Source organism: Aspergillus chevalieri, chromosome 5 (assembly GCF_016861735.1).
Source record: "Aspergillus chevalieri M1 DNA, chromosome 5, nearly complete sequence".
Classification (NCBI taxonomy): Eukaryota; Fungi; Ascomycota; class Eurotiomycetes; order Eurotiales; family Aspergillaceae; genus Aspergillus; species Aspergillus chevalieri.
This window is the reverse complement of record NC_057366.1, coordinates 266,207-279,470: the sequence shown is the minus strand read 5'-3', so window position 1 is coordinate 279,470 and position 13,264 is coordinate 266,207. Positions and strand designations below refer to the sequence as shown.

Genomic DNA, 13,264 nt, shown 5'->3' with positions numbered 1-13,264 from the left:
CATCTCGTAGATCAACCAATTAATCTAGCTAAGTGCCATTCAAATCCGACTCCTTACGGAGTGCGCTACCATTAGCTTCCAAGCACTAATTTCATTATCATGAACTGAGACAAATGCCTGGTTTTGGAGCTGCTTCTTCGATGCAAGCCACAAGTATTTCATGTTATACTTATCAGCATGAAAGCGCCGGGCCTCAGAATCTGTAGACGATTTGTTGCAGTCGGACGCGTAGGTAGCCTGGATAGCCATCCCTGCCATGAAAGTCGGGGACGTAATTTGGATCGACTGCTTAAACCCACTTGTCATGCCCCCAGAGCGTACCATCCAAAACCGAATCCACAGTCTTTGTCAATATATGAGAAGACATTCCTCTGGATGCCTTCGAAAAGGCCGTGGGTTTTCCCATCTGTAGAGCTAGCCCATGATTTGTTTCCGCAGGCAGCGCGCGAATGTGCTTAAAGAGGTCGCGGGCGGCATTCAGTGATGGTTGTGAGATGTGATGTACACCTGGAATGTATGGCCAGTCCAGAAATTGCAGTGCCCAGTGAAACTTCAATGCCATTGACATGCCAACCTCAGGGAACATTCTAAACCGGATGTCTTCCAAAGCGTTATCAAATTCTGCCTTCAATAGATGACATCTGGGTGCCAATAGACTGCGTATACCCAGGACCTCCTTGATTTGCCCCCCTTCTCTTCATTCCACAACTGATGGACCCAATGGTGCGCTTGATTGAGCTTCTTCTCGGCGTCTTCCTGCATTTTTTTTTTTTTTTGTTGTGGTGTTCTGCACGGCGCCGTAGAGACTCTCCCTTCGCATTTTCAAGCACCGCACGAGCCCGGTTCAGACTAGTGAGTGTTTCCTCTCGCATATCCATGGACCCATAAAGTCCAGCATTTAGCCAATAACGGCTAGCCAGCAATTTAAGCTCAGGATTGCTTAGGTCCTTGGGAAACATCGCTGCCCGCTTGAGGAGTTCTCCTTTGCTGAGTGATGATTTGGCCGTGATATTCTGCTCTTTGGTCAGAGCATCTGGGGGATCCATGATGTGCCGCCGCTCCTCATCACTTATTGATGGGGATCAGACAGTGCTTTATGCTCCAGCTAGAAAATTCCGGCCTTCAGCGCATATTCATTACCGAGCTTGTGAGCTACTCACTCGAAAGTTGGGACAAGGTGCTCCCTGTCCATGCTGGGTAGTAGGCAACGATAAACCAAAAAAAAAAAAAAGAAAACAGATAAAATGGAAATAAACGATGGCTTGATGGTAGATAGATCATGGGTGAATGTGGCGCGTCCGCCGTGGACGTTTCCTGCGATTCTGACGTCGACATCGCAAACTACTACCACTACTGCTGAGGATACTCACAACAAAAAAAAAAAAAAAAAAACTCACAATACTACCGAAAGGTAGTAGGCTCTGCAGCAGAACATCGGCCCCATAGAGGCAGTATACCAAGACGAGGATATACAAATTCGGTTTTTCCCTCCTAGGACACACATGCTGCTCACCAGAGTTGAGTGGGAAAGACCGGTACGGCCGTGTCAATTCCTCGTTCTGCAGAACTGAGCCATTGAATGTACGTGTTGCAAGCCCAGGATCGATGAGCATGTGCAGCGATTTTTGCCTACCACCCGTGGATGGGTTTGGGGAGTATACAGGATTGCATACTGCTGGATTTCCGAAGGAGCGTTCCAAAAGCTTCACTGAGTATGTATGGGCGTTCCTTGTGTGTATAACTATCTTGATTGATGCTGACAGGATCTAGAGGATGCAGTTCCATGGACCTTTCATTGTATTCACGGCTATTTATGGCTCGTTCGAGGTCAATGACTTTCAGCTTGCGAGGCAGGACGGACCGATAGATCTATTGGCCTAAGCCTGGTATCAAAGATTGCAGGTTGACTGGGCGCAAATGGTCTACGCTGTCGGAGCGTCTGTTCCGAATGATTTTTATGACTTGAACAGGATTTGACGCCTCCAGTACTAACATTGATTGGCACTGTATCGAGAGTAAGGTGCATCTATTCACTTATGCATGAGTGAAGTATGACTAGCTCGTACTCATTAGTCACTCGTTCACCAGAACCGAAGTTCGTCTACTCAAGAATTAGTCCGTTGACAAGCTATCGTCAATAAGATGTTCATATGATGGCTGCTTCTCAGTGCCAGGAGATTCTGCTGTACACGGCTACAGGAACTTATGGGATGACCAAAATTCTCAGGGACATGGATTCGATGTCGAGATTGTTCAAACTGCAAGCAAAACGACAAAATGTCAACAACGGAGAGTACTGCTGAAGCAAAATTTGCACGTTGCTCAACTGGGTTTTACTCCTTCCTATCGAAGTGACTACCGCGGTGTTGATATTCCCCGCTGTCTATACAACACCTACCATATGGGGCTTCAATATCCGTGACTCAAGTTGAGCATGTCAAGCACAATAGCGCCAAATCAGGTGATGGGAAATCAATTATCTCGACTTTACCATCCAGCTATAGCAATATATGAGATGAAAAAGCCACAGGCCCTTTATAATGGTTGGCTTCCTCGATCCCATTTTACCTATAAAGCCTATCCCTACTGAGAGCCCTTTAAGTCCCATGGATTCGGATTTTGATGAGTTTTTTTGACAATTCGTGTTGGTGAGGCTTACGACCCGGCGAGCTGCTACGGGACTACCTACGAGCCGTTTCCGCCGTGGACAATTCCAAAGCAAACATCGACGTCGAGCTACACCACTACTGCCGACGTTGCAATCACTACCGGCTTGGATTGGACCAGGGGACCGGAGGACCAGTTTAGGCTCATGCGTTTTACGGATAAAGACTGGTAATATGGAGCGATAAAATATGACCATAGCAATGGTTAGATGTTATTTATGTTTTATCTTTTTGTAACTACTTCCTACAGCAAGTCATGGAGCATTCCCAAGGATGCAATGGAATTCCAGCCATGTCAGCAAAAGAACCGGTAAGTGTGCACAGCGCCATCTATATCAACTGACAATCCCCAATCCTCGGTGCTCAGGCCATCCTCCCAATCATCAAGTTCATCATCGTAGATTGACATAAAAGCCTGCGCTCTAGGGGCCTTCAAAGATGCACGCCACAAGTACTGCATTGGATACTCATCGGCATGGAAACGCCGGGCTTTGAAAAACCTGTGCATAGTCTGCTGCACCCGCACACGAAGGTATCCTTTATATCCATCCTTTTCATCGGGGTTCGGAGTGTACTCAGGGTCCACAGCATAAACCCACATATTATCCATATTGTCCGTCATGCGCGAAGGACCCAGAGTAGAATCGACGCAGTCCTTGTCGATGTACAAGAAGACATCCCGTTGAATGCCCTCGAGTAAGCCGTCTCCTTTCTCAGCAAACAGACTTCTGTGTTTCTGTTCGGTGGTAAAGCGCGAATCTACCGGAAATGCTTGCGAAGGGCGTTTAGTCGTTCCTCCAAGATCAGGGCGAAATCAACATGGTCCGCTGGCCAGTCCAACTTCTCCAATATGCAGCCATACCCAAGCACGTCTGGAAGACAACTCTGGGACTTTGTTGAGAGCAGCACGCTGTGCATATTTCTTTCATATTCTCTCTCACGATCTGTGGCATCTGCGCAATCTGGACTCCAATATACCGCATATCCCCCAAGGCCTCTTCATTTCATACTCTTTTTCTTCCTCCCACAGCTTGTGAATTCAGGGCTCTGCTTTTTTCAGCTTCCGTTGAGCATCCTCATCTATCTTTCGCTTGGACTCCTCTCTCCAACGCCACCAATTCTCATTTCCTGCATTCTGGAATGCCTCTTTCTCATTCTCCTCATACGAACGCATTCCAGCCGAAGCTTTACCTTCGATGCATCGTCACTCCCAAGCATGGACCGACCAAGCCTCGCCATTGACTCACCCACTGTAACTTCCGCCCAGTACCGATGCATGAGCAGCTGAATCTCAGACTGACTGAGCTGATCTGGTGAATGTGCTGCGCGTGCCAGGAGCCCTTGCTTGGTGCTGGACGATGAGGCGGCGATGTTCTTCTCTTCTGTCTCAGCGTTTGGGACATCAAGGATCCGGCGCCGTTTTGTGTCGCTTAGGTTCAGTCTCTGGATGGACTTTGCTTTGACCTCCTGCTGGAGGGTGGCTTGCAGGGTGGCTTGTAGGGTGAATTGATCGTCGACTTTGGGAGTATCAGCATGAAAGTTGGGACGAGTTGCTCCATGTTGTGGGTTGGTAGTAGAGATGCTGGTAAATAAATAGGTTGAGCGCAAGGATAAGATGGCGAATGCCTGGTTAAAAGGTGTTGTATTGTGACTCATTTTGTATAGAATAGGCATCTCTAGGCTACAAACGTCCGATCTACTTTTGTCAAACTCTTCTGCTCCCAAGGTAGGGCTCTCGATGTCATATACCTGTCAATATGATCAAGTAATTGGTGCCTGGTGGCGATACAAATGCGTAGCAATACATCTAAATGGCAACAATAGACGTCTGAATTACTTCATGTCCGCAGCCATATAAAAAGAACGGAAAATGATAGAAACATGGAAAATGCAAATCAATTATTGAATACAGAATATAATCCACTCTGCTCGAAGGGCTGGTGCATAACACCATAGGGTATGGGAAACGGGGCTTCCTGTCCGCTCAGCCGTGCTTGAACCACATGGAGGCCATTTATCAGTTAAGCAGTCTATCAAAACAATTCATGAACAACCATGAATGCAGAGCCTATGCTTATTCGAGAATGACCCTTTCAACTGCGGGTTTGTTTCCATCCACGTCCTGAGGAAAAATCTTGCCAACTCTTACGCCGATGAGCCACATTTGTCTCGTGGTTTTTTTGGGATCAACATTACATTCAGTGCAATGAGGCCGGAGCCAGAATCTATGATGCGGGAATAGTATTTGTCATCATGGACATGACATTTTTTGCCGAGTGCACACTGCACTCTCCAAGTATACCCCGATCGCTCAGGCTAGGATCACTGCAACCTGACAAGGGAGCCAGATAAAATGTGTAAAGCCAAGCCTTAAATCTTACCTCACTGAACGAACAATGAATTACTATTTGAACGCAGGATTCAGCCACCATTTAGCAATCACATCATTTGGTCGCCTGCCATTGCTCGACCATGAATTCATACCGGATGGTATACTGCGACCTCCACTCGACCACAGATGGTGTATGGATGGAAGGAAATATAAGGACGCTCATTCATGTTCAGTTCTTCATGATCAGTACAAGTCAATCAGCATTGATTACCTTACTAGTTTCTGGCTTGTCCACACTTAACCAACAACTAAGTATACGTACTTAGTTGGCCTTGTTTCTCTATTTCGCTACATTCATCGATTTACTTATCTACATAGTATCACGGGCTCGTACTAGTATATTAACGAAATGATATTCATATCTAGATTAGGTAGCCATCGTCGAGAATATCGAATCTAGAGAGGAAGAAGAAAGAAAGAAAGCTGTCTCGCGAGACAAAAGAAAACCATCTACCCGTCGTGTGATCACAAGTGGAATGGCTAGGGCTCGTTGTTTGCTCATATTGCTCAGTTGTTTGCCAGTGTTGGCTGTCACACTTTGCAAGTGAGTTGACCTACACTGATGCAGCATCATGGAGAATAGTGATTCGAAATTTGACGACTCAAAATATTCAGGAGCTGTTCACGCTTTGCTGTATCAGTAACTGTGGTGATGAGCGCATGAACCCACTTGTTCTCCATGTTCCAATTATGTTAAGTATCCAGGTGTCAGCGCCTGGGTGAGCGCGGTGCTGATATCCATTCTTGTCCATAAGACTCGAGACATAATCAAGGTGGTGCTGGGGAAGTCAGAGAAAAAAAGCAAAAAATAAAAATGAAAAGAGCGATAGTAAGTCCATTTTGTTGATAGTAAAGTACGGTAAAGTTGAGGTGCATGGCTGGGAGAGGCTACTTGGAGGGCAAATCTCGCGAATCACCGACGTTCATGAACATGCCCTGGCCAAAGGAAATAAACAGATGGTCAAGTGTAATATAGACCAAATTGGTCCTCCATGTTGGTATGCTCTCAAACATAAGCAATTTATATCCTCATAAAGAGCCGGATCAGGAAATCGACCACTGTCCTGCATAAGCCTTGTTGATATGGAATTGACCAAGTGTTGCAGCATTCTGTGTAGTAACCTTATTTCCCTTAACAGTCCAGTCAGAAATGCGTAAATCCATCTTGAGATCCTCCAATCCAGGATAGGTCGTTGCAGGAGTCGTTGCAATAATGCTGTCACCAGTATGGACATCCCCACCAATCAACCCATCAGGCATGCTAACTCCACTAACTGTAAAGTTGACATAGTTCTGCAGGGGTGTGAGGCGAAATAAGGCTGGACATAACCCTTCACAACTGATGTTAGACAGAGACATACTCATTGATTTCGAGGAGTCGACCTCCCGATCATTGAGGTAACTTGGCGAAGCACCGATGATAGAGGTAGGGACGTAAGTGTCGCTCCACTGGTACCGTGTGTGGATTATATAAAGCGTGTCAATTGAAATGCCGTGAACGTCCCTAGGTGTCCAGCCCATCTGGATGATAGGGTCATTGAACACCTTCCATATCGTAAGACGGGTCGCATTCACACCGGAGTGATAAGTTTTGATACCGTCATCGTTCACATGGTAGAAGACATCATGGATGGTACCGTTTGTATACATTTGGGGACCATCAGTTTGCGTAAAAAAGGCACCAACCTGTTTGTAATCGGAGATTTCAACAGAAATGTCGTCCCTATCAGTTGCACCATCCTTCAGGTCCATGCTGTTGAATGGTGGAGCATTCGTAGTAGGACCGATACAATGCCAAGTTTGGCCACCCTGAATGTTTCGATGCCACCACATTCGGAGGCTGGTCACGTCGTCCTTGATATTGAAATATTTCTTTTCGACATTCGCCTGGTACACATAGATCTCACCCGAGAGAACTCCATGCCCAGTTGCATAGAAGTCTTTCCTCGGCGTGGTGTACTCAACGGCTCCCTTGACGTAGGCGCCAGGAGCTAAGTGCACCCAATATGTACTTGGGTCCAGCTTCAGATGGGCCTTTCCGATCGGGTCTGAATTGACATAGTATACGCCAGGCGGGAAATACACAATTGGAGACGCTTCAATGTCTTCCACGGTAATTGGGCCTGGCTTCATCACTTTGGTGTCACTGCCGTCCATGGGTGGGATGAGATCCTCTGAAAGAAAAGGGCTTGCGAATATGAGCAGAGCATTCCTCGGTTCCACGCCAACGATGTCTCCCTCACCATGTGTCGTATAACCTTGCCCATCTGAACGGTACGTGAAGAGGTCCTCGTCAAACTCAACGGAGAACCTGTGACCATTGGGGTCTGCAGGGACGCGGATGATGACACTACCATCAGAATGCTTCAGGTCATACGGGATCGCAGCGGGCCGGAGAATAACATTCTGGTCAACAGGGTTCCCGTCACGTCTGGAGATTTTGACGTCGACGTCTTTACCGTGTTCGAAGTGTGACCATGCCATGTTAATGCCGGCTTCCAGCTCAATGGAGATGCCATCGGTACCATTGAATGTGTTGCTTGCCGGACTATCTCCCGGTCTCATAACATTTCCATTTCCATTCCGGGGAATAGTTTCGTACACAAATGAGTCGAAGAAATCGTTTGTACCCGCGGCTGCAACTTGGACCAGATACCGACGCGACTGTCTGACATTTTCCGGCCGAACAGCGCTATGGATGTTGACTTCCGCAGTGTCGTGCCACCAGGTGCAAAAGTCAGAGCCACAGTGGGGATTGGCACTTGGATTTGCCTGTTGAGGGATAGCAGAAGCTCCGCCAACGGCTCGGATTGGGAAGGCGCACAGCGCCAGGAATAGTGCTGTGAAAGTCATTGATGAGAGAAAGAACTTGTTAAGCTGTTGCTGGTACAAACTGATGTGAGATATGGCCTAGTATTTATAGAAAGTGCAGGATGGAGAAAGTCACTTTGACAGTACTTGCATTCAGGTGGGGCGTATACATAGTCTTCACCATTCAATGCTAGACTGTCTTTTCCGGAAATCCACTAAGCAAAGACACATTGAAAGAGAGTGGAGCATACATACTTACGCCGAACTTAGGTTTCCAGTGCCAAGGATGTGCTCCACCTGGAATTAAATGATCCAAGATACACTGAAAGAGATGAATTTACCGGCAGCCAATATCCACACAGAGACATATCGAGCTACTGGAGGGGCCTTGGCTGATGAGAAAAATACACGCTAGTGACTAAGGATTTTGATGCAGGAAAATTGTGTAGACTTGGATATAAACGTACCCTTCGGTATGGGTAAATTTATCCAGGCAATAATGGCAGATTTCAAATGGAGATACGAAGAAGGTAGGAAAAGATCCTTAGCTATCCCAACAAATCTAGCCTTTACCTTTCTGGCCATGAAGGTGTTGAGTGGACACTTAAACTGCTCGTTATGATAACTTCAAATGGCCATAGTCTGGTATACTTGAGGTCCTCTCATGTTTCGACAAATCAACATCAAACTTAATTACTCTAGCTCATGGAAGTGTAATTCAAGTTCCCGCACTTTCTGCACCGTCTGCAGATGTTAATCAGATTCACAACTCTAACCCTCAAGGTAGTACAGATGTAGTACTGATCGCACCGGTTAATTATCGGATTCTTGCCCCGATAAACCTCCGCGTGGTCAGTACCAACGGTTTCCCAGTCTATGTTGTTTTCCCGCTCCGGTTGTCTCGGAATGAAGCAAGGAAGATCTTCAAGTGGATGGCATGACATTGCACCGCGTACAGGCCGTGGCCGTGACGCAGTCTCTAACAAGGTATTGTTTGTTTTCCAACCGTTCAAGCCTGTTGGAATGTCCCGGGCAAACTGCAGTTCAAATGCTCTTGTATTGTGCAAGTTGGAAGTCATCACGCCCCAGCCATGCTGCCATATGCTGTCTTTAAATTTGACCCAAGACGCTAAGATATCGGCTCCAAACCGAGTCTGTGTATAACGTGCCGCCTGAAACCGGAAAGGTACCGAGCAGCCGATTGCAAACCATGGGATGTATGGGAATAAAAACATCTCCTATTGGGCCAATAGCTTTACCCCATAGCTCGGAAACAAGCCACACCTTATGATTATTTTGGACCCGATTGGTTTCTAACTACTCCGTAGTTCAGTCACGTAGTATTGTTCGAGGTATATTGAATCGACGTGCTGCTTCAGCAATCACTGTGATTTCCTGTTTCTTGATAGTCTCAATAGCAAGTAAGACCCTGCCCTCTTGTTCAATATATTTTTGGCTCGATTGAGTGCGTTTTGGTGGCATAATGGGTGGCTGAACTTGATAGGACGTGACGTGGGTGACGCCAACGCGGTAGGGAGGCGGGTCGCCTGGGAAATACGTTACGGCACGGACGATTATCGGGCTGATCATTTCATGACTTCCAGAATATACATCCGCCAAGCTATAACTAATCAGTAAAAAGTTGGGTATTTGGTAAATTCTTGGGTATACCCAAGGACAATGTCCAGGCCTACTCAGGTCATCAATTGGTCCATATAGCTTTTCAGACTTGATGACCGTTGATACATTTGATCTTTATTGAAACCCTGCTCTGGCGTGAAAGAGCAAACCGGGAAGTAAAACACGCCTGGGTTTCTCACCATGAATTTCCAGCGGAAGCATGTGAGTTATGCTGGCCAGAAGAAGGTAGTGTGAGATGTGAAGTCTGAAATGAATTCTCAACATAGAAACCATCTCTTGAATCATGTAAGCGTGAAACAGTCCTTTGAAAGCGACCTTCCTGAGTTATGATATTATTTCAATTCCATCATTATCAACTTTAAAACTACTTAGCCTCTTCCGATTTTTATAAGTATTGTCACGGGCTCGTACTAGTACATACTAACGAAATGATATCCCTATCTAAACTAGTGTAGCCATCGGCGTCGAATCTGGGGAAGAAGAAAAGGAAATCTATCTAGGCGACTAACGGCCTTTATAGACATCTGTGCGATGAGGCTTAAGCCCTTGTTTGACCAGATTGCTTGTATGGAGTTGATTGACATGTTGGCGCTGTTTGTCTATATCAGCCGTTTGTATGGTGTTGAGCTGTCACAGTCGTCAATAGTCAACAATGCGTTGCTGGGTATATATCGCCCCCTCCAGGCTTCGTGAGCAAGTGAGATCGGTAAGGTAGCAAGTAGAGAATCAAGCCGATGTTCCGGTTACATTTGGGTTCATCCTTATAAAACAGAAACAACAACACAGGGATATCAGTATGCTAAATTAATAACCAAAGCACACAACTCCACACTGCCTTCTCAATCCGCTGCCAAAACTTTCAGCTCTGCCCTCCCCTTCACCTTCTGCTTCTCCCCTGCGACTCCCAGCACAATCTCCCAACAAATCCAATGCCAATGCTTGATTAAATACGACACAAAATCCGGATACACAGAGCTGCTATTGATTATAGTTTGCCAAATCGGGTGTCGCCGACCTGTCCAATGTAGACCATCGGTGCGTAGATTGATCTCGAATAGCTGTCCTATATCGATAGGTTCGGTTTCGGTTTCGTTGCCCCCAACGGAAAGGGATAATGGTGGGTTGCAGTCGAGGACTTCGGTATGGAATGTGGTGTGATGGTCGTAGTGGATGCGGTTTGCGTAGGGCCTTGCTGATACGCGGAGGCCGGTTTTGGCGTCTATGGTTAGCTTGAAAGAGTGGATTTTGATCTGGATAGAGTGCAGGCTGTCGCGGATGCTCGAGCTCGTCTTGTCGGGACCAAGCTGGGGTACAGCCTTCACGGTGAAAGGTATCAGGAGGGGGTTATCGAGTTGCACTGTTCTTGGTGCGCAGACCTCCACTCTATACGTGAACTTGGGCACGCGCGACGAGCCGAAGAATTTATGTGTCTTCTGTATAAATGTCAAACTCGCATCTTCTCGGCCTGGCTCGAGCCGCTGGCTCTGCACGGTTTGTGGACCGCTGCGCCATTGCTTGGTTTCGTAGTACAGCACTGGTGGCTCGCTGGGTGTTTGTATATGCCGCAGGACTACTCGACGAATAGCTCTACATGTCACCAGCGAGCCGCCACGTGTATACCGCAGCACGGCTTCAAGAAAGTACTCGATACACCCGTGACATGACTTACTACCACCGGGTGTAGCGCATCTGAAACTCCCGGGTAACCCCTGCTGCGCGACGCTGTCATCGTCCAACGGGAGATAGCTCTGTTCCGCGGGATGGCGCTTGATCAGTGTTCCCGAAGGCCTCCGAGGGATAGTCACTTCGAACGGACATATTAGGTACTCGTCTGCATCAGACCATTCGGCTATGTGCAACGGTCCCCGGAAAGCCTCATCCCACGTCACAGGCCATAGATCCCAGTGCAACTCATACGTGCGGGCTGAGTCATTGTAATTCTCTTCAGATTTTGTTGCCGTAATGCCTTTGAGAGAGAGCTTTAGGCTGGCATCGGGGGTGACGAGGTGTGTTTTGCGGACTATGTTTCCAATGATGGTGTCGCCGGGGGCGAAGGTCCAATTTGGCGGGGCGGCAAGGGAGATGCTTAGATCACGGGGTGGTGTATTGGTTTTTAGGATGTCGAGCATGGTGGTTAGCAATGCGATTGTTTGGGATGAGAGGGGTCGGGTCTGCTTATAGGTTGGGTTGGGGGTGTCGTATTGGAGCATTCAGCCTCAAGCCTCGTGCATAGCCAACTGTATATCATTGGCCCTAGAAGTGGCTTACCTCGTGCTTACTGTGCCAGTAATCGAAATATCTACATTATGCCAGAGGTCAAAGTTGACAAGTATTCCGGTTACATTTGGGTTCATCCTTATAAAACAGATATCAATATGTTGAATCAATAACAATATCAGTATGCTAAATCAATAACCAAAACACACAACTCCAGACTGCCTTCTCAATCCGCTGCCAAAACTCTCAGCTCTGCCCTCCCCGTCACCTTTTGCCTTTCCCCGACAACCCCAAGCATAATCTCCCACGAAACCCAATGACAATGATTAATTAAATATGACATGAAATCAGGGTATACAGGGTGGCCACGCGGGCGCAGGTATGTCCGTGACTGACTTGCCCATTGCAAACCGTCGTTCCGTAGCCAGAGTTCAAACTTCCTGCCTATATCGACGGGCTCGCGTTCTTGTCCAACTGGAAGCGCCATTGGAGGATTGCAGGTGAAGAATCCGGCGTGGGGCTCGATGTGCTGGTCGTAGTGCACGTTGTTCACGTTGGATGTTCCTGGCGCGCGGAGGTCGGTTCTGGCGTCGATGGATAGTTTGATAGTGTGAATGTATATTTGGATGGTCTTCGCGAGGCTTCGTATGCTCTCGCTTGTCTGGTCCAACAGTGGGATGGCCTTCATGGTGAAAGGTATGGGGAGGGCGTTATCCAGTTGCACCGTTTTGGGCGTCCTGATTTCCAGTTTATACGTGAATTTGGGGACGCTGGACGAGCCGAAGAACTTTTGCGTCTTCTGGAGGAAGGAAAGGGGCGCATCTTCCCTGCCTGGCTCGAGTCGTTGGCTCTGCACCGTTTGTGTTAGGCTGAGCCAGCGCTTAGTTTCGTAGAAAAGCAGCGGAGGCTCGCTGCGTGTATGTCGCAGTCTTACAGGGCAGGTAGCCCTACTAAAGGCGAGTGCTCCGCCGCGGGTATACCGCAGCACGGCTTCGAGATTGTACTTAATCACGCCATACGATAGCGAGACAGTAGCAGTACTTGAATATCTACCGCATTCGAAACTCCCGGGTATCGTTTGCCGCGCCACGCTATCGTCGTCCAACGACAGGAAACTTTGTGCCTGAGAATGCCGTTTGATCAGTGTACTCGAGGGTCTCGTCGGGATAGTCACTTCGAACGAGCTCGTCAGATACTCGTCTGTCCCAGCGCCCTCGGGAATGTGCAACGGGCCGCGGAAGAACTCGTCGCTTATCACTGGCCACAGGTTCCAGTGTGCGCCGTACTCGCGATTCGAATTACCGTGACGCTCTTCGATTTTGGTTGCTGTGTGGCCTACGAGAGAGAGCTTTAGGCTGGCGTCGGGGGTGACGAGGTGTGTTTTGCGGACTATGTTTCCGATGATGGTGTCGCCTGGGGCGTAGGTCCAGCCTAATGGGGCGGCGAGGGAGATGCTTAGATCGTCGTTATTATGGATTTTTGGCATGTTGGGTCATGGCTCTTTATTGCTCGAATTTGCGGGGTCGTCCCTGCTTAT

General features: G+C 47.8%; 4 protein-coding genes across 4 annotated transcripts; all 4 read right to left on the bottom strand.

Annotated features, from left to right (window-relative positions):
* Positions 1 to 2,961: 2,961 nt before the first annotated feature.
* Positions 2,962 to 4,322, bottom strand: ACHE_50100S (uncharacterized protein; the record flags this gene model as incomplete). The annotated part of the gene is made up of 2 exons (XM_043279779.1): positions 2,962 to 3,425; positions 3,914 to 4,322. The coding sequence occupies 2 exons, from the start codon at positions 4,320 to 4,322 to the stop codon at positions 2,962 to 2,964; spliced, it is 873 nt and encodes a 290-aa protein (XP_043137424.1).
* A 1,780-nt stretch (positions 4,323 to 6,102) lies between these two features.
* On the bottom strand, positions 6,103 to 7,911 carry ACHE_50099S (uncharacterized protein; the record flags this gene model as incomplete). Its single annotated transcript, XM_043279778.1, has 1 exon — positions 6,103 to 7,911. The coding sequence occupies one exon, from the start codon at positions 7,909 to 7,911 to the stop codon at positions 6,103 to 6,105; it is 1,809 nt and encodes a 602-aa protein (XP_043137423.1).
* Positions 7,912 to 10,349: 2,438 nt separating this feature from the next.
* ACHE_50098S (uncharacterized protein) lies at positions 10,350 to 11,639 on the bottom strand (the record flags this gene model as incomplete). Its single annotated transcript, XM_043279777.1, has 1 exon — positions 10,350 to 11,639. One exon carries the CDS (start codon positions 11,637 to 11,639, stop codon positions 10,350 to 10,352), a length of 1,290 nt encoding a protein of 429 aa, XP_043137422.1.
* A 314-nt stretch (positions 11,640 to 11,953) lies between these two features.
* Positions 11,954 to 13,213, bottom strand: ACHE_50097S (uncharacterized protein; the record flags this gene model as incomplete). Its single annotated transcript, XM_043279776.1, has 1 exon — positions 11,954 to 13,213. The coding sequence occupies one exon, from the start codon at positions 13,211 to 13,213 to the stop codon at positions 11,954 to 11,956; it is 1,260 nt and encodes a 419-aa protein (XP_043137421.1).
* Positions 13,214 to 13,264: the final 51 nt, after the last annotated feature.